The following is a 25,511-nucleotide window of genomic DNA, read 5'->3' on the forward strand; positions in this document are numbered from 1 at the left end:
ACAGGACAGTGATGGCCATCTAGATGATTGATGAATATAAGATGGATGAAGAATAAATTGTCCATTTTTCATTAGGCCGGGCCCCATTCTGCAGGTGGAGTTAGAGGATGAATGATGTGCTGGCAGTAAAAGTATTCATATAGCATTAGTATTGATTTTTATTAGGATCCCTGTCTGCCCTGCCTAATCTCAGCTCAATTGACTTGTGGTACAGGCTAGCGCTCTGCCGGCTGGCTCGATGATCGATCTCTGTGCTTGTCCTCTCCTCTCCGGCCACCGCCCCCCCCTCCCCCTGGAACTACGATAGCACTCCACTCAGGGCTGAGGCTTACTGTAATGTTTATCCTCAAAATAATATTCCTTTGTCTGTAGAGTAGTTGCTGCACTTCATATAGTATATTATTATGTATATAAAAGTTTGATCCTTCCTGATTTTGGTGTGTATTACTCCTTAACTCTGATTGTTTTGGAGGTTGGTCCAGTTGACATTGCATTGCGTGTGGCCTGAGACATAGTTTTTTCTTCAACCATGACCAAACCGTAACTGGTGTTTTTGGCCACAAAGGGACCTTTACATAGAATTTCTTTCCTCTGACTCAAGGACACCTCTGACGCCTTCCGTTTGTAATCTGGGTGAATATGGGTGGTAACTAAGGGAGAAGCGTTCGTGTGTGTGTGTGTTTGTGTGTGCGCATGCATATGTGTGTTGTTGCTGTTGTTGTTGTTGTCGAAATCACACTCCAACTACTGAGTAAAACTTTGATCGGCCATAAAATCGGCCATAAAATCATGTTAAGTTCATAAAAATCTTCTTAAATTATTTTGCCTTGCAAAAGTATTCATCCCCCTTGGCGTTTTTCCTATTTTGTTGCATTACAACCTGTAATTTAAATGGATTTCTATTTGGATTTCATGTAATGGACATACACAAAATAGTCCAAATTGGTGAAGTGAAATTTAAAAAATAACTTGTTTCAAAAAATTCTAAAAAATAAATAACGGAAAAGTGGCGCGTGCATATGTATTCACCCCCTTTGCTATGAAGCCCCTAAATAAGATCTGGTGCAACCAATTACCTTCAGAAGTCACATAATTAGTTAAATAAAGTCCACCTGTGTGCAATCTAAGTGTCACATGATCTCAGTATATATACACCTGTTCTGAAAGGCCCCAGAGTCTACAACACCACTAAGCAAGGGGCACCACCAAGCAAGCGGCACCATGAAGACCAAGTAGCTCTCCAAACAGGTCAGGGACAAAGTTGTGGAGAAGTACAGATCAGGGTTGGGTTATAAAAAAATATCCGAAACTTTAAACATCCCACGGAGCACCATTAAATCCATTATTAAAAAATGGAAAGAATATGGCACCACAACAAACCTGCCAAGAGAGGGCCGCCCACCAAAACTCACGGACCAGGCAAGGAGGGCATTAATCAGAGAGGCAACAAAGAGACCAAAGATAACCCTGAAGGAGCTGCAAAGCTCTACAGCAGAGATTGGAGTATCTGTCCATAGGACCACTTTAAGCCATACACTCCACTGAGATGGGCTTTACGGAAGAGTGGCCAGAAAAAAGCTATTGCTTAAAGGAAAAAATAAGCAAACACGTTTGGTGTTCGCCAAAAGGCATGTGTGAGACTCCCCAAACATATGGAAGAAGGTACTCTGGTCAGATGAGACTAAAATTGAGCTTTTTGGCCATCAAGAAAAATGCTATGTCTGGCGCAAACCCAACACCTCTCATCACCCCGAGAACACCATCCCCACAGTGAAGCATGATGGTGGCAGCATCATGCTGTGGGGATGTTTTTCATCGGCAGGGACTGGGAAACTGGTCAGAATTGTAGGGATGATGGATGGCGCTAAATACAGGGAAATTCTTGAGGGAAACCTTTCAGTCTTCCAGAGATTTGAGACTGGGACGGAGGTTCACCTTCCAGCAGGACAATAACCCTAAGCATACTGCTAAAGCAACACTCGAGTGGTTTAAGGGGAAACATTTAAATTGGAATGGCCTAGTCAAAGCCCAGACCTCAATCCAATTGAGAATCTGTGGTATGACTTAAAGATTGCTGTACACCAGCAGAACCCATCCAACTTGGAAGGAGCTGGAGCAGTTTTTCCTTGAAGAATGGGCAAAAATCCCAGTGGCTAGATGTGCCAAGCTTATAGAGACATACCCCAAGAGACTTGCAGCTGTAATTGCTGCAAAAGGTGGCTCTACAAAGTATTGACTTTGGGGGGGTGAATAGTTATCTACGCTCAAGTTTTCTTATTTTGTTGTCTTATTTCTTGTTTGTTTCACAAGAAAAAATATTTTGCATCTTCAAAGTGGTAGGCATGTTGTGTAAATGAAATGATACAAACCCCCCAAAAATCCATTTTTAATTCCAGGCCACAAAATAGGAAAAATGCCAAGGGGGGTGAATACTTTCGTGAGCCACTGTAACTATAGCCCTATTAATTGTTTTGAAGACACTCTATTTACGTTTATGATTCTGAAGTGGAAGAATGGATGAGCATCGGTGTCTCCTTTAGGATTAAAGTAGTAGACTGAACCAGGGTTAGAAGGAGCTATTATGGTGAGTCATTTGGATGACGACGACATGCCATTTCAGCTTAGAGACTTGTACCAGCGTCTGCTTTCTCCCTCTGTCTGCCTTGTCTGTCCGTCTGTCTCACAGATATCTATGTTGGGAGATATTTAGTCGTAGACACATAAACATATGTATCTGTGACAGGCAGACAAGTCATTTTTTATTTTTAAAGCGTGTTATGTAGAAGACTTCCCCGACGACTAATGACTGTCTGCTATTCGGCCCAAAAAAGAAAATCAATTTTTAGCCTCAGCTGGAAGCTCTCTGGTGCCCTCTGCTGAATATACTGTATGACATATACTGCACTCACTGATGCCCCATCTAAGGCCATTCTCAACACATAACACACATACTCATGATGATATATTAAATCTGTCCCCCCCCCCCCCCCATCTCTCTCTCCCTATGCCAACAGCCCAGGCGACAGCAGGACCCCAGCCCTGTTACCAACATGGGCAACAACGCTGATGATCACAAGATGCGCTAGAGGCCAGAGAGACGTAGGGGGTGTGGTCAGAGTGACCTGTCCATCGTACAATGCCAGTCTCACACCATGTCACCAAGCTGTTAACTGGAGTGACCAAAGTCCACATTGCTGGGGATTTGGGGGTGGGTGGGGGTGGGGTGGGGTCCTTTTTAGTTTTAAGAAGGGACTGGGTGAGGTGGGTGTCCATTTGTAAGTGTGGTGTAAGGGGATTCGACCCAAACATCCTTGTCTTCTGGGGGGTTTTGCACTATCTGATACATTCAGTTTAGTACCCACATTGCCTTCTGTATGCATGGAGCGCCTACCTACCTATGTTTTATTTTGTCCCCCTATGCAAGCTATTTCGGCAGCACTTTCTTTTACAATGCTTTATAAATAGGAAATGACTGGGTGATTAAATGGAACACATTGGTTCTTTAATAATTCTTCCTAAATTGATATATTTCTAAAAATTCCCAGAAAGTTTGTTTCAAATCAAGTAGCACCTGAGGAGCACTGAGCATAAATTAATTTCACGCTAAATTCTAAGCTTTTGATAATTACTTATTAAAGCGGCAATCAGCAGTTGAAACAATAACAAAGCGTACACCCTGCCCCTGTTTCGGTAAAAAGCTGAATGTAACCACTCTCAAATTCATAGAAATAATTTATAAGTTATATTCTTCAAGAATCAATGGGTATATATCATTAATTTACACTACATGACCAAAAGTATGTGGACACCTGCTCATCGAACATCTCATTCCAAAATCATGGGCATTAATATGGAGTTGGTCCCCCCTTTGCTGCTATAACAGCCTCCACTCTTCTGGGAAGGCTTTCCACTAGATGTTGGAACATTGCTGCGGGGACTTGCTTCCATTCAGCCACAAAAGCATTAGTGAGGTCGGGCACTGATGTTGGGTGATAAGGCCTGGCTCGCAGTTGGCGTTCCAATTCATCCCAAATGTGTTCGATGGGGTTGAGGTCAGGGCTCTTTGCAGGCCAGTCAAGTTATTCCACACCAATCTTGACAAACCATTTCTGTATGGACCTCGCTTCGTGCACGGGGGCATTGTCATGCTGAAACAGAAAAGGGCCTTCCCCAAAATGTTGCCACAAAGTTGGAAGCACAGAATCGTCTAGAATGTCATTGTATGCTGTAGCGTTAAGATTTCCCTTCACTGGAACTAAGGGGCCTAGCCCGAACCATGAAAACTGCCCCAGACCATTATTCCTCCTTCACCAAACTTTACAGTTGGCACTATGCATTCGGGCAGGTAGCGTTCTCCTGGCATCCGCCAAACCCAGATTTGTCCGTCGGACTGCCAGATGGTGAAGCGTGATTCATCACTCCAGAGAACGCGTTTCCAATGTGAGATTGTGTGGCCTACCACTTCGCGGCTGAGCCGTTGTTGCTCCTAGACGTTTCCACTTCACAATAACAGCACTTACAGTTGACCCGGGCAGCTCTAGCAGGGCAGAATTTTATGAACTGACTTGTTGGGAAGGTGGCATCCTATGAACATGCCACGTTGAAAGTCACTGCGCTCTTCAGCTCCATTCTACTGCCAATGTTTGTCTATGGAGATTGCATGGCCTGTGTTCTCGATTTTATACACCTGTCAGCAACAGGTGTGGCTGAAATAGCCAAATCCACTAATTTGAAGGGGTGTCCACATACTTTTGGCCATGCAGTTTATATGTCCAAAAATTGATGTAGTAACTGTAGTTTGGAAATAGGCCAACACTCTTAGAAAAAAGGGTTCCAAAAGGGTTCTTCGGCTGTCCCCGTAGGATAACCTTTTTTGGTTACAAGTAGAAGAACCCTTTTTGGTTCTAGGTAGAACCCTTTTGGTTTCCATGTAGAACCCTTTCCACAGAGGGTTCTACATGGAAACCAAAAGGGTTCTACCTGGAACCAAAAGGGTTCAACCTAGTACCAGAAAGGGTTCTACAAAGGGTTCTCCTATGGGGACAGCCGAAAGATCAGTTTTAGGTTCTAGATAGCACCTTTTTTTCTAAGAGTGTACCATCAAGTACAAATAGTTACCAATCAATCACCTATTTATTTTGTATTTACAAAGGACTATAAAAGATTGCCTAACAGCTAGAATTTATCCTATTATAGCACTATTTTAATGAAATTGTATTTTTTATTATTTTATTCATGTTTTGTGTGAAAGTCATGATGTTTACTTTTTTATTTCTTTTCTCTATATATAAATACTGTATTTGTATGTCTTTATGCTATCGAATGGGATATTAGTAAAATATATAAAGTTGTGTTCTAGAAAAGTTACTTTTACAAAGAGGCTGCTGATTTGCTGGATGAGGAAGGGTATCATCCTCAGCGCGTTCTGTCTTCCTGTCTCCTCCTTCATGTTAGCAGACTATTTTAACAGTCTTTGAACATGACTCTAGCAGCATAGAGCGCAGAATGAGGTCAGTGTCTCTGAGCTCGCTCTTTGGAAGTTGAGGCAAAGAGGCTTTCTCCTCTGCATTGTTTTATTTTTTATTATTCTCTTTATTTCACATTTCATCCAGATCAGGGTTTGTAACGTCTAAGCAGTAACTTTCTCACAATGTTGATCCATTGCGGCTTCATTCCAGAGGTTTGTCGCACATTTTGATCCAGCTCTGGGATTTATCTCCCTGAAAATTATGCAAGGGCACAGCAACATTATCTCACTAACATACCCTCCAGTTTTGTTTGGTATGTTTCAAGGTAATCTGAATATCCTTGAGTTTGATCAACTATTGTGCTGTTGTCAGTGTTTCTTCCTCTTCCTCTACAGGAATACAGTTTTAACAGTTTATTCATATAAAGTTGTCTGTACTGGGGATTAGAGAAAGCAACATCTTTAAAGAGATTGAAGACTCTATTGCAATAAATAATGTGTGTAAACCCTGGATGACTAACATGGGGTGTTGTATTAAAGCCACCGTGCAGCTATCTTGGTAATCCTTCTCCGTCGTAAAAGATTTTGGAAGCTATAGAAATGCATTTATACATTCGTTTTTGACACATGTATTCTATTACAGACACATTAATGAATACTTTTAAATTATATGTGAGCTAAACATTAAAAAAGGATATAATATATAAAAACATTTTCCTTTAAGTATTTTTTTAAAGAGTACTAATGTTACTTTACCCACTACAACAACAAAAATACTTAAATACATACAGTACATTAAAATATATATATACTGTAGAATCATTCATTACTATAGATGCGGTTAAGAGGTCAATCAAACTTGACCAAAACAGTGGAATTGCCATGGAAACGTGTGGGGGAAAGGGCCATGGGGGAAAGAAACCGAGTCTCCTCATTGGTCCCCAGCAAAATTACCCTACATTTAGGTTATTGTTTATATGTGTATTTCACACTATGTTGAGGTAAAATCGGAGTATAATGCTTGCATGGATGTCAACCCCAACACATGTTCATGTCATCGTTACCAATCAATTGCATTACAGTTAAAAACTAATTTGACTACCACCAATGATTTCTGTATGCTAGCTATGCTAACCAGCTTATACGAACGGGAGTCAGCATTTAGCAGCCACTTCTTCTAAACCTGAAAAAGTACAACTTCTGTAGACAAATATATCTTTGCGCCAATCTGACAATTGACTTTGCGCCAATCTGGTATATGGAACGTCTGCATTCCATTGACTCCTTTACCACATCTATGGAGGACTGCTCCTACTGGGGAGTGCCAATATGGCCGACCGGTGGCTTCAAAGCCTCTCAATGGCCAATACATAGCATCAGCAATCCAGGGTTTATATACTGGAGACCATTGATTGCAATCCAGCACTGTTTCAACCAGTCATGAAATATTAGGATGAAATAGGCCAAGAGTCAGTCAGGAGATTTTTTCCACAAAATAAGTAAGATAAATCACAGAATTATAGGCAGTATGTTGTTCAGTTTGAACAGAGATGGACTGTACAGTCATGGGCTCAATAAACTGTACATGAAATTAAAGGAGAATGCTAAGGTCAAGTCTAGCAGCAGTGATGAACCTGTGGTTTTCTTCCATTCATTTCTAATGCATCAGCTCAGTATTTTATTCAAAGTTAATTTGCTTTATTTTGAATAAATAGGAAAGGTGGAGGAAGTAGCCTATGTTTTGTAAAGGGACAAGCGTTAGACAGCAAGTTGTAAGATGTGGCTGTGCAGGTCAGAAATAATGGGGTTTAGGTGGACAGAGGGACGGGCGGTGATTTGTCAGAATTTGCTATTGAAGCAACTTCTAATTTCATACTGCATGTGATTGTATTTCCTTGGGTTAGGTTCTTAGGTTTTTATCCTAAATACTTTTATATCACATATTTGCATAATGTTTCACATCCCACTAATGATGCAGTTGTTTTGCATTTCCATCTCATAAAAACAATGTGTATGGCCTTAGCTTGTTGCTTTAGTGTATCAAAGATTTACTCAGTGTGTCATCTCAAGGTACCATACCAATGTGGGTAGCAGGAACAAACATGTTTACGCTATCTTCCATAGATCATTGTGATGTTTATACAATGTGTACAGTATTTCACAATATTCTGGGAGCTCTATTTCAAGTGGTTTGTTTGATATCTACTCCAGTGTATAGATTACCTGATAAAAGTGTCAGTGCACAAAACATATTGGACACTCAGAAACTAACTGGCCTACATCCAGCTACAACCAAAAACAAATAGAAATCTTGGGTATTTATTACTTCACGATTTTGTGAACCTTTAGTTCATTGAAATGTTGGTTACAGATGTATGATCTTAATTTGAGCCAGTTTGCTACAGCAGGAAAAGAGTCCTGCAGCAACAGTACATGTGAATTACTATGTGGATTTTAATTAATAGACATTTTCGTAGGGGTTGATAAATGTTTCTTAAGGGAAAATCAAGTCTGAAATGTCAAAGTGGAAAAACACCTCAAATACACTAGAAGTTTTAAATGTCCTGCATTGCAGGAAAGTTATCCTGCAACAGGGGTATCAAATTAAGATTCTACATCTGTAGATAGTATGATCTGTGTGCATGATGTCAGGAATGTCCAAAACACTGGAGTTATGATATACCCTACCTAGTGATGGTGTCCCAGCCTAGATTTCCAACATAATTGATTACAATCCCTGGAGAACAGGCCCTCCTCTCTCCCTTCATGTGTAGGCTTACTCCCCAGAGCCCCAGCTAGCTGGTACCCCTGTCTGAGCTTCTCCCGTCACTTTAATGCTGGCATTAATGCGAGTTACACACCAGAGACTGCCCTAGTTTGCTCACATTTTAATTTTATTTGTATAAATTGTTTATTTTATTATTTGTTTTAAGTTATTGATACAGGTTGACATTTGTTTTGTTCAGGTTACGCAATGAAGAACTGTGTATTTCTGTGTTTAATGGCCTATCTTAATAATTTTACTGAAGAATTTAGGTTTCTTTCTCTCTGTTTTATGGTTTAGCTTGTATTGCTTGTTTTGTTAAGGGGAAACTTAAATATGAAGTGTTGAATTTGACATGTTTCGTAATAAATTTGTAACAATCCTTGTACTTGTCTTGTGCCTTTTTAAGAATCACTCTTGCCAGTAACACTCATTTATTACTGACTTTAAGACTGTCTATAATGTAAATGTTGCCTTTCTCTCTCTCTTTGATGTTCTTTTGTCCTAAGAATCGTTTTTTTTTGTAATATTACGGATATATTGTAGCTTCCATCAATGTAATTGTCTGCATCATTTCCAATACCCCATATATTTTTTTGTAAACATATACAGTGGGGAGAACAAGTATTTGATACACTGCCGATTTTGCAGGTTTTCCTACTTACAAAGCATGTAGAGGTCTGTAATTTTTATCAAAGGTACACTTCAACTGTGAGAGACGGAATCTAAAACAAAAATCCAGAAAATCACATTGTATGATTTTTAAGTAATTAATTTGCATTTTATTGCATGACATAAGTATTTGATACATCAGAAAAGCAGAACTTAATATTTGGTACAGAAACCTTTGTTTGCAATTACAGAGATCATACGTTTCCTGTAGGTCTTGACCAGGTTTGCACACACTGCAGCAGGGATTTTGGCCCACTCCTCCATACAGACCTTCTCCAGATCCTTCAGGTTTCGGGGCTGTCGCTGGGCAATACGGACTTTCAGCTCCCTTTAAATATTTTCTATTGGGTTCAGGTCTGGAGACTGGCTAGGCCACTCCAGGACCTTGAGATGCTTCTTACGGAGCCACTCCTTAGTTGCCCTGGCTGTGTGTTTCGGGTCGTTGTCATGCTGGAAGACCCAGCCACGACCCATCTTCAATGCTCTTACTGAGGGAAGGAGGTTGTTGGCCAAGATCTCGCGATACATGGCCCCATCCATCCTCCCCTCAATACGGTGCAGTCGTCCTGTCCCCTATGCAGAAAAGCATCCCCTAAGAATGATGTTTCCACCTCCATGTTTCACGGTTGGGATGGTGTTCTTGGGGTTGTACTCATCCTTCTTCTTCCTCCAAACACGGCGAGTGGAGTTTAGACCAAAAAGCTCTATTTTTGTCTCATCAGACCACATGACCTTCTCCCATTCCTCCTCTGGATCATCCAGATGGTCATTGGCAAACTTCAGACAGGCCTGGACATGCGCTGGCTTGAGCAGGGGGACCTTGCGTGCGCTGCAGGATTTTAATCCATGACGGCGTAGTGTGTTACTAATGGTTTTCTTTGAGACTGTGGTCCCAGCTCTCTTCAGGTCATTGACCAGGTCCTGCCGTGTAGTTCTGGGCTGATCCCTCACCTTCCTCATGATCATTGATGCCCCACGAGGTGAGATCTTGCATGGAGCCCCAGACCGAGGATGATTGACCGTCATCTTGAACTTCTTCCATTTTCTAATAATTGCGCCAACAGTTGTTGCCTTCTCACCAAGCTGCTTGCCTATTGTCCTGTAGCCCATCCCAGCCTTGTGCAGGTCTACAATTTTATCCCTGATGTACTTACACAGCTCTCTGGTCTTGGCCATTGTGGAGAGGTTGGAGTCTGTTTGATTGAGTGTGTAGACAGGTGTCTTTGATACAGGTAACGAGTTCAAACAGGTGCAGTTAATACAGGTAATGAGTGGAGAACAGGAGGGCTTCTTAAAGAAAAACTAACAGGTCTGTGAGAGCCGGAATTCTTACTGGTTGGTAGGTGATCAAATACTTATGTCATGCAATAAAATGCAAATGAATTACTTAAAAATCATACAATGTGATTTTCTGGATTTTTGTTTTAGATTCCGTTTCTCACAGTTGAAGTGTACCTATGATAGAAATTACAGACCTCTACATGCTTTGTAAGTAGGAAAACCTGCAAAATCGGCAGTGTATCAAATACTTGTTCTCCCCACTGTATATATATATATATATATATATATATATATATATATATATATATATATATATATATATATAGTATATATTTGTATCTTTTAAAAATATATTTTCCTTTATTATTTTCCCCTAACCCTACCACCCCTCCCCTAATTGGAGTAAACTAATAGACAACAACACTTAGGCTTCTACTTCCAGCTTATACATACTGTATTTTACAATAGTTATCTTTTGTTTGTTTTTAATCCCATTCTTCAGCTACCCTCAACCACTCCCATCTATCTCTGAAGACCATCCAGTTTGATTTCTATTTTTAACTGTGCTGTTTCACAAAGGTTCTGAACCTATATACATTTTATGGACTTAGTATATTTTACATGAGTTATCTTGTTGTTTTTAGTCCCACCCTTTTTATTTCTATTTGCCATATATTTTCAACTGTGCTGTGATGTTTCACAAAAGTTCTGAACCTTTCTATTCTCATAGTTTCTATAGATTGTAAATTAAAGATGAACATTTTTGCTAAAAGTATTATTATATTATTGATCGATTGACTATGACTTTTCAAATCACCCAGCAGTGCTATTTGCAGAGTTAGCTCCAGGTAAATGTTGCAATTCTTCAGCCATTCTTGAACCTGTGACCAAAAACAAGCTACATATGGACAGTTCCAAAACAAATGATCTAATGATTTTTTCTCTTCGCACCAAAATCTGCAAAGCTGGGATGGTTGTATCCCCCATATACAGTGCATTCGGAAAGTATTAAGACCCCTTGACTTTTTCCACATTTTGTTACGTTACAGCCTTATTCTAAAATTGATTAAATTGTTTTTTTAATTCATCAATCTACACACAATACCCCATAATGACAAAGCATCGAGTCTGCACATCTATTTTCAGGTCTCTCCAGAGATGTTCGATCGGGTTCAAGTCCGGGCACTGGCTGGTTCACTCAAGGACGTTCAGAGACTTGTCCTGAAGCCACTCCTACGTTGTCTTGGCTGTGTGCTTAGGGTCATTGTCCTGTTGGAAGGTGAACCTTTGCCCAAGTCTGAGGTCCTGAGCGCTCTGGAACAGGTTTTCATCAAGGATCTCTCTGTACTTTGCTCTGTTCATCTTTCTCTCGATTCTGACTAGTCTCCCAGTCCCTGCCGCTGAAAAACATCCCCACAGCATGATGCTGCCACCACCATGCTTCACCGTTGGGATGCTATTGGCCAGCTGATGAGCGTGACGCTTGGCATTCAGGCCAAAGAGTTCAACCTTCAGATATTGTGTGTAGATTGATGAGGAACATTTTTTATTTAATCAATTTTAGAATTTGGCTGTAACGTAACAAAATGTGGAAAAAGTGAAGGGGTCTGAATACTTTCAGAATGCATTGTATATAACATTATATTGTTTGCAAGAATTTTGTATAATAATTTAAATTGAAAACTTCTAAGTTTTGAATCCGGCGTCGATTTGCATATCAGTTCATAAACCATGTGCCATGGAATCGGTACATCAAAAATCTCTTCCCAACTATTTTGCAATCTATATGGCACAGCTGTACTTTTTTTGGTCCTTAAATGAAACTGGTATACTTTTTTATTTATCACAATTTTCTTTAACCAATTTTGGTCGTTAATGCAGGGTCGACAGACACGTTCCTTACTTTTTCCCCTTTCCACTTGCCTCTTCCATTTTTGCGGTAATTCTGCAATTAGTTGGTTGTAATTTTGTGTAGAGCAGACATTTCCATATATGTTTGTTACCTGCATGTGTGACATAACTCCACCAGTCCTATTTATGATATAATTTACAAAGATGATACCTTTTTTTTAATGTCTTCCAAAAATAATGTTTTTTTAATCAATTAGTATATTTGAGTTCAACCATAATATTTGTTGTATTATTTGTTCTGTATTTTCTGGTGGATTAAACTGAAATTGCAACCAACTTTCTATGGCTTGTTTTAAAAATAGCGATATTTTGGAGATTATTTCATTTTCAAATAACCGAAAGTGAGAGGTTGTAATCTGAATAAAGGGAAAAAGGTAATTCTTGAACATGGGGTGAGACATTCTTACAAATCTGCTAGAGAACCAGTTCGGATTTAAGTATAACTTTTGCATGACTGAAGCCTTAAGTAAGAGGTCTAATGCTTTAATATTTAATCATTTCGGCCTTCCAAATTAATATTCATTATATAAATAGGCCCGTTTAATTTTGTCTGCCTTGCCGTTCCAAATAAAATGGAATATTTTTTGCTCATATAATTAAAAACAAGTCGCTAAGTGTAGGCAAGGCCATAAACAAATAGCTAAACTGGGATATGACTAAAGAGTTAATCAGTGTGATTTTTCCACAAATAGACTGGTATTTTCCTTTCCATGGTAGCAAGATCTTATCTATTTTTGCTAGCTTTCTATTAAAATGTATTGTAGGGCCTCCCGAGTGGCGCAGCAGTCTAAGGCATTGTATCGCAGTGCTTGAGGCGTCACTACAGACCCGGATTCGATCCCAGGCTGTGTCGTGACTGGGAGTCCCATAGGGCGTCGCACAATTGTCCGGGTTAGGGGAGGGTTTGGTTGGCTCATCGCACTCTGGGTGCCTGCAAGCTGACTTCGGTCGTCAGTTGAACGGTGTTTCCTCTGACACAGTGCGGCTGGCGGGCGGGTGTTAAGGAGTGCGGTTTGGCGGGTCATGCTTCGGAGGATGCATGACTCGACCTTCACTTCTGCCCAGCCCGTTGGGGAGTTGCAGCAATGAGACAAGATCGTAAAAAAAAAAGTATTGTAGTGAGATTATTTATTTATTTCGGGATATGAATAATGAGTATGTCCACATCACCGTCAGACCATTTTATTAGTAAACTACACGGTAATGTAAAAGTTGTATTTTTTTGTGATCCAATATGTAATATGGTACACTTATCATAATTTGGTTGTAATCCAGAGAGGTTAGAAAAAGTATCTAGATCCTCAATGAGGCTGTGGAGGGATCCAAATTGTGGATTTAAAAGAAAACATGAATCATCAGCGTACAATGACACCTTTGTTTTTAAGCCCTCGATTTCTAGCCCCTTGATACTATTGTTGGATTTTAATAGCTAACATTTCGATGGCCATAATAAATAGATATGCCGATAGTGGACAACCTTGTTTTACTCCTCTTGACAGTTTAATTATTTCTGAGAAGTAGCCATTATTTACTATTTTACACCTAGGGATAGTATACATAACTTTAACCCATTGTATAAGTGATTCTCCAAAATTTAAATATTCCATATTTATATATTTAATATAATTTATATAAAGTATGACTGGAATTTATATATAAATTCCAGTCATACTTTATCAAAAGCCTTTTCAAAGTCAGCTATGAATACCAGGCCTGGTTTCCCAGATTTGTCATAGTGTTCTATTGTTTCCGGTACTTTTCTTATATTATCTCCAATGTATCGTCCATGTAAAAAAAACATGTCTGATTAGGATTAATAATATCTGACAATACCTTTTTAATTCTATGCGCTATGCATTTTGCTAGAAGTTTTGCATCACAACACTGAAGTGTAAGGGGCCTCCAATTTTTTTAATGGACTGGATCTTTATATTTACCACTTGGGTCCTGTTTCAGTAATAATGAAATCAGACCTTCTTGTTGAGTATCTGATAATCTATAATTTTTATAGGAGTGGTTAAAACACGCTAATAACAGTCCTCTGAGTACATCAAAAAAAGGTTTGGTATACCTCAACTGATATGCCATCCAGCCCTGGAGTTTTCCCGGACTTAAAGCCTTTAATTGCATCAAGAAGTTTCTCCTCTGTAATTTGGCCTTCACATGAGTCTTTCTGTACAGCTGTTAATTTTACATTATTAATAGGAAAAAAAATCATACAATTAACTTCAGTTAGGGGAGATGGAAGAGACTGAAAGAAAGAATTTGGTGAATTTTTCCCCATATTCCATCCAGTTCGCTTAATTTTAATAATATATTACACTTGATCTTTCTTGAATAAACACATTTCTTTTGGTTATTCTGTGCATCTATGGTACCGTTTTTATTGCTATCTGTCTGTACTGTTAGTCCTTCTATGTCCTTTGTTAATATGGACTCTTTTGACCTAAATTGCTTTTGTTTTAGAGATGAGTATTGAATTGTATGGACTCTAAAGGCACATTTAAAAGTGTCCCATACAATAAGGGGATCTGCTGTACCTATGTTATGTCGGAAAAAGTCAGTTATAAATTATTCTGTCCTAGTTAAAAACAAGTTATCATCCAAAAGGCTTTTATTACATTTCCAATATCCTTTCCCACATGGAAATTCTGTAAGAGTGATGTATATGCCAATTATTTGATGGTCCTATGAATAGTTACTGTGCTCAACAAGTTGCTAGTCTCAGGTCTAGCCAGTTATATGTGTGCTCAGAACAAGTCTTGCATCATTCAGTCACAAGACTCTGAAGTGTGTAAACACATGAGATGGTAAACAGAACTGGAGATTACCTTTTGTGTCCCTTTGATATTTTAAGTAGAAATTGTGCACCAATATTGCATTTTAAAAGCCTATTATATTAATTGAATTGCCCTTTAATATAGACCACATGGAAAATGCAATAAATCAGATGTTTTATTTTAATAAAGAAGACTTACTAAAGTGCCAAAATTCACCATTTTGACATGTCCCTCTGTGCACCCTCTGTGACTTCTAGGAATATTTTAACCCACTTAACCCCAAGTTTATATCAACATTTTAAAGCCCTAGTTATTTTGTTGCTTTGATAAAGTGATTTATGAAGATGTATTATTATTTATTATTTATTTCATTTGATCTACTAGTCACATCATAGTGTAAAAGCAGGTGAGCTGGTTCTACTGTTTTTGGTAATTTTCTGGTGTTTTGTGGTGGGAAACTTAGTGGGGTCGAGCATAACATGTCAACCCTGTTACCCATAGATGGACAGGCTAGAAATGTTTTAACAATTGCATTTTTTTGTGAAGCTTGCAATTATTTTATTTTTTTTACCAAGTTGCACTACCCAAAAGGTACTCAAACAGGTACTCATAACAGTCAACCTACTGTGGGACAGGTAGACACTCCTTTGTAGGCTATTACAACCATGAACTACCAGCAAAGCCCGTTACCAGTGCACTAGGTCTAGTCTACACCTGTATGCTCATGAGTGAAAATAATAAGCATGAATTTAAGTCAAAATATTTTTGTTTAATACTGTATCTGAATATTAATGAGCAATTAAATATTATATAGCCTAGCCACAGAAACGTTTTGATATACAGTTTGATTATAAAATATTTGTGTTAATTGCACTAATTATAGAAATTTGCAAACATAGACATTTCCACATAGATGTTGTAGCCTATAAATTAAAAATGAAAGATTAAATGAAAATGAAGAAATATACATACACTATATATACAAAAGTATTTGGACACCCCTCAGCTTCTTCAGCCACACCTGTTGCTGACAGGTGTAGAAAATCGAGCACACAACTATGTAATCTCTATATACAAACATTGGCAGTAGAATGGCCTTACTGAAGAGCTCAGTGACTTTCAATGTGGCGCCATCATAGGATGCCACCTTTCCAGCAAGTCAGTTCGTCAAATTTCTGTCCTGCTAGAGCTTCCCCGGTCAACTGTAAGTACTGTTATTGTGAAGTGGAGCAATAACGGCTCAGCCGCGAAGTGGTAGGCCACACAAGCTCACAGAACGGGACCGCCGAGTGCTGAAGCGCGTAGGGCATAAAAATTGTCTGTCCTCGGTTGCAATACTCACTACCGAGTTCCAAACTGCCTCTGGAAGCAACTTCAGCACAATAACTGTTCTTCTGGAGCTTCATGAAATGGGTTTCCATGGCCGAGCAGCCGCACACAAGCCTAAGATCACCATACGCAATGCCAAGCATCGGCTGGAGTGTTGTAAAGCTCGCCGCCATTGGACTCTGAAGCAGTGGAAACGCCTTCTCTGTGAATCACGCTTCACCATGTGGCAGGCCGACTGACAAATCTGGGTTTGGTGGATGCCAGGAGAATGCTACTTGCCCGAATGCATTGTGCCAACTGTAAAGTTTGGTGGAGGAATAATGGTCTGGGGCAGTTTTTCATGGTTCGGGCTAGGCCCCTTAGTTCCAGTGAAGGGAAATCTTAATGCTACAGCATACAATGACATTCTAGACGATTCTGTGCAGCCAACTTTGTGGCAACAGCTTAGGGAAGCCCCCCTGCAAGTCAATGCCCTCGTGCACAAAGTGAGGTCCATACAGAAATGGTTTGTTGAGATCGGTGAGGAAGAACTTGACTGGCCTGCACAGGGCCCTGATCTCAGCCACATCGAAAACCTTTGGGATGAATTAGAACGCCAACTGCGAGCCAGGCCTAATCACCCAACATCAGTGCCCGACCTCACTAATGCTCTTGTGGCTGAATGGAAGCAAGTCCCTGCAGCAATGTTCCAACATCTAGTAGAAAGCCTTCCCATAAGAGTGGAGGCTGTTATATTAGCAAAGGGGGGACCAACTCCATATTAATGCCCATGATTTTGGAATGAGATGTTCGACGAGCACGTGTCCACATACTTTTGGTCATGTAGTGTATGTTGAAGAAAATTCTGCAGAACCTCCCAGTTGGTCAGCTGACCAGGAAGTGGATGTTTCTTCACGACGCACAGGAAGTTGAATAATCAGCTGATACTGGATGTGTTTTGATGGAAGTTGCTGTTGTTTGTGGAGAGTTTTTATTCCTTCTCTTCAATTCACTATAAAGACACATCAAACGATAAAAGGAGTTCGTGGACTTTGAACTAATAGTGAGGTTTTTAAAATTAGCTAAGTGACACCGTTGTAATTTCAATTCATAGCTGGATTGCTATTGAATCCTCGATAAAAAAATAAATAAAAATAGCAACGTAGCTAATGTCAGTTAACGGTTTGAGACGTTCTTTGTTTATGTTGTGCCAGACAGAACTGCAGTATTTGGTTTCCTCTTTTTGAAGATCGTTTTATATTTATTTATAATTGTGCGTGAATATCGATTACAATAACGTTACAGGGGAGCTAACTAATGTTAACGATAGCTAGCTAGCATAACTACAAGTCACGGACAATTGTTGTCAACCTGCTGAGTTGTCCTCTAGAGTCTGATCGATAAGCGAGACAGCTGAGCTTTTTAGATAGTGACGAGTGTGGAAAGATTTCAGTCTAGTTGTTGTGTGATCGTCATTTGCGCATCACTCAGTCAGTCAGCTCATCTGCGACCTGTTGGTAGAGCTAGCTACATGTCAGCCACCAACCTATGTCTCAGTTGGCTTTGTGTGTAATTTAGCAAGTTGGTTGCGCAATTCCTGTATGCTAGCAACTTGTCAGCAAGGATCACTTCAAAGTATGCTAACAGTAATCGCTCGTCGCTAAATTTGTAGTGTCTTGGTCTCTGAGAAGGTACCATTTGTCTCATTGTCAATATATTTCAGGGTGTTTTATGTAAAGCCGTATTATTTATGTTTATGAATTAAGTATTTATTGTGGTATTAACTTCATGTTGTATAGAAACAATAGGAGTGTTTAAGAAGAGAAGGATTAGGCAGTCTAATATTAAAGAAAGGTCCAGTTCTGGCACAGGCAGAGAACCTTGTTGAAAATCCTTCTCCCTACTTGCCAATGCTGGATCTGGAAGTTGTTCCGGAAAGATCTTTAGGAAATGAACAATGGGAATTCGCATTAGGTAAGTGACTCCTGAAGAAACTATTGGGTATTTCTTCAACCTACCACACACCTCAACTAATATGCATGTTTTCCCTGTCAGTCATTTTTCATGTTTGTTTGTCATTTGTAAATGAGAACTAAAGCAATCTCTAATATCTTGTCCATGTTCTTGTCACAGGGATGCCATTGGCCCAGGCCATTTCCATTTTACAGAAACACTGCCGCATCATCAAGAATGTCCAGGTTCTTTACAGTGAACAAGTAAGAGATGAGATAACTGCTCTTGTGTGTGATGTAGGGTGTGGGCTGGCAGATTCATGTGACAGTTTTTTGATTGACTGTCCATTGAAATTATATGTTATGTTTCTGTGCTTCTAGATGCCACTCAGTCATGACCTCATACTCAACTTGACTCAGGATGGAATTAAACTGCTGTTTGACGCCTGTAACCAGAGACTGAAGGTGAGGGAGACATGCTCTGGTTGATCATGGCGCTACGTACAATAATGCTGTCTATGTTGACTTATCAAGTCTCTCATTACTCTCATGTTTAGGTGATTGAAGTATACGACTTGAGCAAAGTTAAATTGAAATACTGGTGAGTGATCTCTAGTTCCTTGTGCTAATACCAGTGTGACTGGAGATGTGTCATAGCAAATGTATACACTATATATACAAAACTATGTGGACACCACTTCAAATTAGTGGATTCGGCTATTTCAGCCACACTCGTTGCTGACAGATGTATACAATCGAGCACACAGCCATGCAATCTCCATAGACAAACATCGGCAGTAAAATGGCCTTACTGAAAAGCTCAGTGACTTTCAACGTGGCACCGTCATAGGATGCCACCTTTCCAACAAGTCATTTCTGCCCTGCTAGAGCTGCCCAGGTCAACTGTATGTGCTGTTATTGTGAAGTGGAAACATCTAGGAGCAACAACGGCTCAGCCGCAAAGTGGTAGGCCACACAAGCTCACAGAACGGGACCGGCGAGTGCTGAAGCACGTAGTGTGTAAAAATCATCTCTCCTCGGTTGCAACACTCACTACCGAGTTCCAAACTGCCTCTGGAAGCAACGTCAGCACAATAACTGTTAGTCGGGAGCTTCATGAAATGGGTTTCCATGGCCGAGCAGCCACACACAAGCCTAAGATCACCATGCGCAATGCCAAGTGTCGGCTGGAGTGGTGTAAAGCTCGCCGCCATTGGACTCTGGAGCAGTGGAAACGCCTTCTCTGGAGTGATGAATCACGCTTCACCATGTGGCAGTCCGACTGACAAATCTGGGTTTGGCGGATGCCAGGAGAACGCTACCTGCCCGAATGCATAGTGCCAACTGTAAAGTTTGGTGGAGGAGGAATAATGGTCTGGGGCTGTTTTTCATGGTTCGGGCTAGGCCCCTTAGTTCCAGTGAAGGGAAATCTTAACGCTAAAGCATACAATGACATTCTAGACGATTCTGTGCTTCCAACTATGTGACAACAGTTTGGGGAAGGCCCTTTTCTCTTTCAGCATGACAATGCCCCCATGCACAAAGCGAGGTCCATACAGAAATTGTTTGTCGAGATCGGTGTAGAAGAACTTGACTGGCATGCACAGAGCCCTGACCTCAACGACATCGTTCACCTTTGGGATGAGTTGGAACGCCGACTGCGAGCCAGGCCTAATCGCCCGACCTCTCTAATGCTCTTGTAGCTGAATGGAAGCAAGTCCCCGCAGCAATGTTCCAACATCTAGTGGAAAGCCTTCCCAGAAGAGTGGAGACTGTTATAGCAGCAAAGGGGGGACCAACTCCATATTAATGCCCATGATTTTGGAATGAGATGTTCGACAAGCAGGTGTCCACAAACTTTTGGTCATGTAGTGTATCTGACAGTTTGTCTGACTGGAATAGTTTGTTGTCCATTAGAATAACCTGTTTTGCAAATTGTTCAGTTTATGTTGGATGTGGGTTTTTGTGCTACTACATATACTGTAATAGCATCTAGGCCTAAATGGTGTCATTGTCTTGCAGTGGAGTACATTTCAACACTCAGGCTATAGCACCCACCATAGAGCAGATTGACCAGTCCTTTGGCGCCACACACCCTGGAGGTAAGGGAAAGACAATCAGCAGATACAACTTTTTGTCTTATCGATAGTACTGTCGAATGCTGCAAGGTTTTTGTGTTTGACCATGTTTTCCTCACTCCCCAGTATACAATGCTGCAGAGCAACTGTTCCACCTGAACTTTCGAGGACTCTCCTTCTCCTTCCAGCTTGACTCATGGAATGAAGCTCCCAAGTATGAGGTGAGACTATTACCTGTCCCTGCTATATTTATCCCTAGTGTGCTGTTTTTATCTGACTGGCTTTATGGTAAACCCTGTTTGACATAGCTGCTACACAGCAAATGTCTTCCATAACTTGCTCTTCTTGTTCAAACCTTACTGGTTTCCCTCACCTATTTTCTATGCTTTACTTTACCTGGCTGACAACCCCTAATCGACCTTGTTTACCAGATAAAGAACTAGTATTTTTGTCTTAGAATATTATTTATGTTAGCGATAATGAGAACCCCTGTGCCTCTTTTCGACCCCTTGGCAATTAACAAATGAATGTACATATGCTTCATTACCAATACAGCATGAGTATTTGGTTTTGAAGCATTTGGTAATGCTGGAATACAAACCAAATTGGCCCAGGAAATTGCTCAGTATGTATTTATTATGAAAATACATTGTTCTAAAGCTGTTGATGTGAGTACTTGTGTCTGTGTTGAATGTGAGCTTTTGAAATGCACACGCCAATCTACTCCCAGTTGTTTTGCTTTGACAGCCTAATTTTGCCCATGGCTTGGCCTCCCTGCAGATTCCGCACGGGGCCACAGTGAAACGGATGTACATCTACACTGGGAACAACCTACAGGACACCAAGTAAGAACACAATGTATTCACGAGCAGGCCTGGAATTATGGTTGAGCATGGCAAGTTTATGGAGAGATGGAGGAAGCAGGTGGAGGATAGGGTGAAGGGGAAGATACTGTGTGTTTGGTGAGCTTGTTTACTTCAATTCTTCAACTAACACCACCTTCTCCTTTGACTATGGTTAGGTTTAAATCTGATGCATTTGAGATATTATCTAAATACTTATTATTAAGTATTGAGAGATGTGTGATCATGGATTGCAGAAAAACATTTGTAATGACCTGACAATGACTCACTCTGTAATTCCTTAGGGCCCCAGTGATGCCCCTTGCCTGTTTCCTTGGCAATGTTTATGCAGAGTGTGTGGATGTGCTGAGGGATGGGGTGGGGCCACTTGGTCTGAGACTTCGCCTCCTCACTGCAGGTACTTAGCAAGGGGACATTTGAACCCACTCATGTCCCATGAGGACAACACCATCAGAACTGTGGAATCCAAGCTAAATCTGTTCAGGTTGGTATTCCTTTTGAGGCTTCCTGAGCACATGCCACTGAAGGGACTGGAGGATGTAGGTATTTTCCTCCTGCAGCGCAATCAGTCCTCAATTCTAATTGGATAAGGCTACTCTTCTCTTCCTCCCTTTAATTCATGTATTCCTCCAGTACTGTTGTAATGGCTGTTATAGAGCCTCATGGTCTGGAGCTACAATATAATGCTTTCCTGCCAGTCCCTCAGGTCTATCACGTTCCATGCTATCTTCAGTCCACACGTTAGCCCCTGTTAATCTCATCACCATATATCACCTCTGACATGCCCCTCCCCTGGGGAGGCTGAGCTAAACAAATAACCTACTACACCCTTTAGTAGATGGGGAGGAGGTCTATCAAAATATGCCCTCATCAATCCCTCATCCAGTGTTTAGACATGTCTCCTTAGACCAGCTGTTTTGTTTGTCTCTGTGGTTTGGTGTATTATATACAGTTCTAATGAAACATCTGAGAGGAAGATGTGCTCCAAAAGTTTTGCAACACCAGGCCATATTAAGCTTGTATAATGAGTGGTCTTGTTCCTATCCTCCTCAGGATGTGGGCCCGGGGTGATGGCTGATGCCAAGGTGCGTGCCGTGGAGAGGAACATTTACTTTGGAGACTCCTGTCAGGATGTGCTGAGCGCTCTGGGCTCGCCACACAAAGTATTCTACAAGTCCGAAGACAAGGTTTGGCCATCTACTTCCTGTCTCTTCCTTTCCCTTGACCTGCTCCTTTCAGTTGATATGGTCCTCTCTATGTTGATAAACAAGCTCTCTTCATGTTTGGGTTTCCTGTTTCAGATGAAGATCCACTCTCCGTCGCCTCACAAGCAGGTCCCGTCCAAATGCAATGACTACTTCTTCAACTACTTCACTCTGGGGGTGGTGGGTATTCATGTTACATAGGGGGTGGTTAGAGAGGGCTTGCCTTTCTTATGTTGACATTCAAATTCAATGTAGGATGTTGCTTCTTTCTTACCACTGTTTGATTGGTTCCTTTTTGTTTCTTTCCAGGACTTACTCTTTGATTCTAGCACACACCTGGTGAAGAAGTTTGTCCTTCATACTAACTTCCCCGGCCATTACAATTTCAACATGTAAGCCTCTATCTGCTTCAGTTAAGACAGCTGGCACCTCATTGGTCCTTGGCTCAAGTATACAATTTTCTGACATATGATCCATTTGAAAAAATTATTTCCAGTAGAGCCAAAAGAGGCTATTAAACTCCTTAGTGGTGAAGTAATTTAGTCGCAGGAGTGCTGTTCACTACACTCAGTAACATGTAACTGTCTCACTCAACACTGTAGATATCATCGATGCGATTTCAAGATTCCACTTGTCATCAAGAAAGGTGAGTTTTCTAATCAGCATTTTATTGTATTTCCTGAGGTATTTGGTGCTCCGTGTGAACTCTGCCTGTCTCCTCGCTGACCTCTGTGAAGTCTCCTCACGTATCCCTGTCTGTCTTTCAGAAGGTGCTGACGTTCATGGGGAGGACTGCACCCTCACTACCTACAGCAAGGTCAGACATGCCTACACTGCTCAGTCTTTGCCTTGCTCACTCAAGAGTAGTGAAAAACACCCCAAGAGTAACTATGGGTGAACGTTATAGCTACTTCAGAGGAGGTTTGTGTTCTCCTGACTGACTGATTGTTTCTCCCGTAGTGGGATCAGATTCAGGAGCTGCTTGGACACCCCATGGAGAAGCCTGTCGTGCTCCATAGGTAAGAGATGCCTGGATTAGAATTTACATCACTTCTGTCAGTTTAAACATTTTCACTGGACAACTGACTGCTGGCCCTGCAGTTAACAAAAAGGTGTAAAAAATATCTGTTTCACAGGTCATCCTCGGCAAATAACACCAATCCCTTTGGTTCTACATTCTGTTTTGGACTACAGCGAATGATCTTTGAGGTAAGAACACTTGGTGTGTGTGTGACATGAGTGATGATGGTATTAGATTGAGAAGTACTAAGGCCTGTATGTATGTAAACTATATAAGGTATGTATCTGAACTGTTCTAACTTGTCGTCCCAGGTGATGCAGAACAACCACATAGCTTCAGTGACCCTGTACGGCGCCCCCAGACCCAGCAGCCGGGCCAGAGCCGAGGCCAGCGGCCACTGAACAGCAACCCAACCCAGGCCCCAACCCATACCCGGCCTGAGGGCTGTCTCCCCTCCTCTCCAGTCCGCTCCACGGCAGCCCTGGGCTGATCAGCAGTGTACTCTCTGTCTCAGCCACTGCCATCTTCACACCAGAGAGGCCTGCTAGGAGCTCCTCTGGATCCATCTTTCCCTGCGTGACGGGCGCCTCATGCAGGGCCCTGCTAGGAGCCTTACGGCAGCCATCATCCCTCCCCCTCTGACTCACCCTGTCCCAATGGTCTTCATCATCAGAACACTCGTTAGATGTGTTGACAGTGTTTCATCAATGCACATTTGGATGCCTGCGAGCACAAACAAATGCTCACCTGCGTGCATGCTGTAGTTTTTTTAAATTGACATTTTAATACATGCTTAACATACATCAGAAACCGATACCAAAAGCCTGTACAGACACCAAAACCATTTCAATCCTTTCTCCACTATATGTTCATGTTGCCGATTTAAAACACATGCATATGGATACAGGCTCATCTGCAGCACTAACACTTGCATATCAAGTACATCATTTCATACACAGACATATACACATACAAAAACAAACATGCATGCACATTGACATAAACCAATGCATGCACACAGAAACAAACAATTGCATGAACATAGAGGTTGTTGTTTTTAAGAGGAGAGTGGTAAAAGATTGCAAGCACAAACTGGCCACACCATGGAGTGTCCTAGTGCTTTGCATGCTGTGAGGGATACTGTCTTGGCACATGAACAAACACACATACTGGCACACACACACATTCATACACTCATGCCATGACTAAGTCCACAGCATAAGCCACCTCCTATTGCAAGGCGGTGAAGCACTAAATGCATTTGTAGTTTTTGTGTTTTTGCGTGGAACGATAAAAACGTTGGTTTTAACATTTGCACTAAGATGCACCATATTTACTTGATTATTGTCTCCTATCCACTGAGGATTGTGTATTTTGTTTCCATTAGTGATGACTGAGGAAAGGCTCCCGCTCCTCTTATCACCTGAATTGACTTTGGAGAGAAAAGCCATGCTTCTTTCCTTCCAGATGTACACCATCCCCTCCAATGTCCACTGCTACCACTGTCCTTTACAACCTTCCTCCCCATGCACTCTCATGATTGCTCCCTTTCTCCATCCATTTCCCCATCCTCATCTCTTTTTCTATTCACAAGAAATATCTCAATTAATCCAGCTTAGATGTACTTCATCATTGCTGTCATTCTTTATAACAAATGTTTTGTTAAATTGCCAACATTTTAGCCAAAGATGTTTTAGCATGTTTTAAGTTATCCAGACATTTTAGTTTGTCAACTTCACTTCTTGCCCAGAAGAGCAGACATTCCCTCCTAAAACAATCTTTTTTTTAAATGCAGGCCCCTGAACCATAATCTTAATCTCATCTAAGTACTTCTTGAATATATAATCTTCTTTATAATTGCTTTGTGCTTTCTAATGCAGATATTTTATCATTCAGTTTTTACTCTACCAAGATGTCTCCTGTATCTGTAGCAGGTAGATTTGGGACTATGTGCAGCAGCAGTCTCTTTTGGTGTTTGTACAGATTTGTAAATAGTGTGCTCTTTTGTCTTGTCATTTTCAGATAATGGTACAATGTGGGCCTGAATTGTTTTAAGGTCAGAGCACACACCAGACAAAACACTTGTATTACATAGGAATTCTGTTTGATGTCTATCTCCCCCTAGTGGAGAGAACACTGGCTGGCGCTCCTAAACCCTGGTCCTGAATGGTTCATTCATCTCTCTAGCTCAGCTTTAACCACTATTTGT

The 25,511-nt window shown here is 40.9% G+C and overlaps 2 protein-coding genes across 4 annotated transcripts in view; both read left to right on the forward strand.

The window, feature by feature from the left end:
- LOC311134421 (core-binding factor subunit beta) overlaps nt 1-3,184 on the forward strand; it is a 33,250-nt gene extending 30,066 nt beyond the window's left edge. For both annotated transcript variants that reach the window (XM_084168100.1, XM_084168099.1), the window contains one exon: nt 3,015-3,184. In XM_084168100.1, the coding sequence (XP_084024226.1) occupies nt 3,015-3,086 (72 nt within the window). In that variant the 3' untranslated portion in view covers nt 3,087-3,184. The remainder of the gene's footprint in view (nt 1-3,014) is intronic.
- A 13,922-nt stretch (nt 3,185-17,106) lies between these two features.
- On the forward strand, nt 17,107-24,916 carry phaf1 (phagosome assembly factor 1). 2 transcript variants are annotated; one of them, XM_084168749.1, is made up of 16 exons: nt 17,107-18,157; nt 18,317-18,399; nt 18,517-18,600; nt 18,693-18,736; nt 20,158-20,237; nt 20,340-20,434; nt 20,994-21,058; nt 21,361-21,473; nt 22,130-22,263; nt 22,378-22,461; nt 22,591-22,673; nt 22,884-22,927; nt 23,049-23,098; nt 23,242-23,300; nt 23,418-23,490; nt 23,614-24,916. In XM_084168749.1, exons 1-16 carry the CDS (start codon nt 18,094-18,096, stop codon nt 23,701-23,703), a joined length of 1,245 nt encoding a protein of 414 aa, XP_084024875.1. In that variant the 5' UTR covers nt 17,107-18,093; the 3' UTR covers nt 23,704-24,916. The 2 variants fall into 2 exon arrangements, with proteins under 2 accessions (XP_084024875.1, XP_084024874.1); XM_084168748.1 differs by having other exon boundaries at nt 17,123-18,157; nt 20,961-21,058.
- Nucleotides 24,917-25,511: the final 595 nt, after the last annotated feature.

This window comes from Coregonus lavaretus, assembly GCF_964263955.1.
Source record: "Coregonus lavaretus genome assembly, chromosome: 9".
NCBI classification, from domain to species: Eukaryota; Metazoa; Chordata; class Actinopteri; order Salmoniformes; family Salmonidae; genus Coregonus; species Coregonus lavaretus.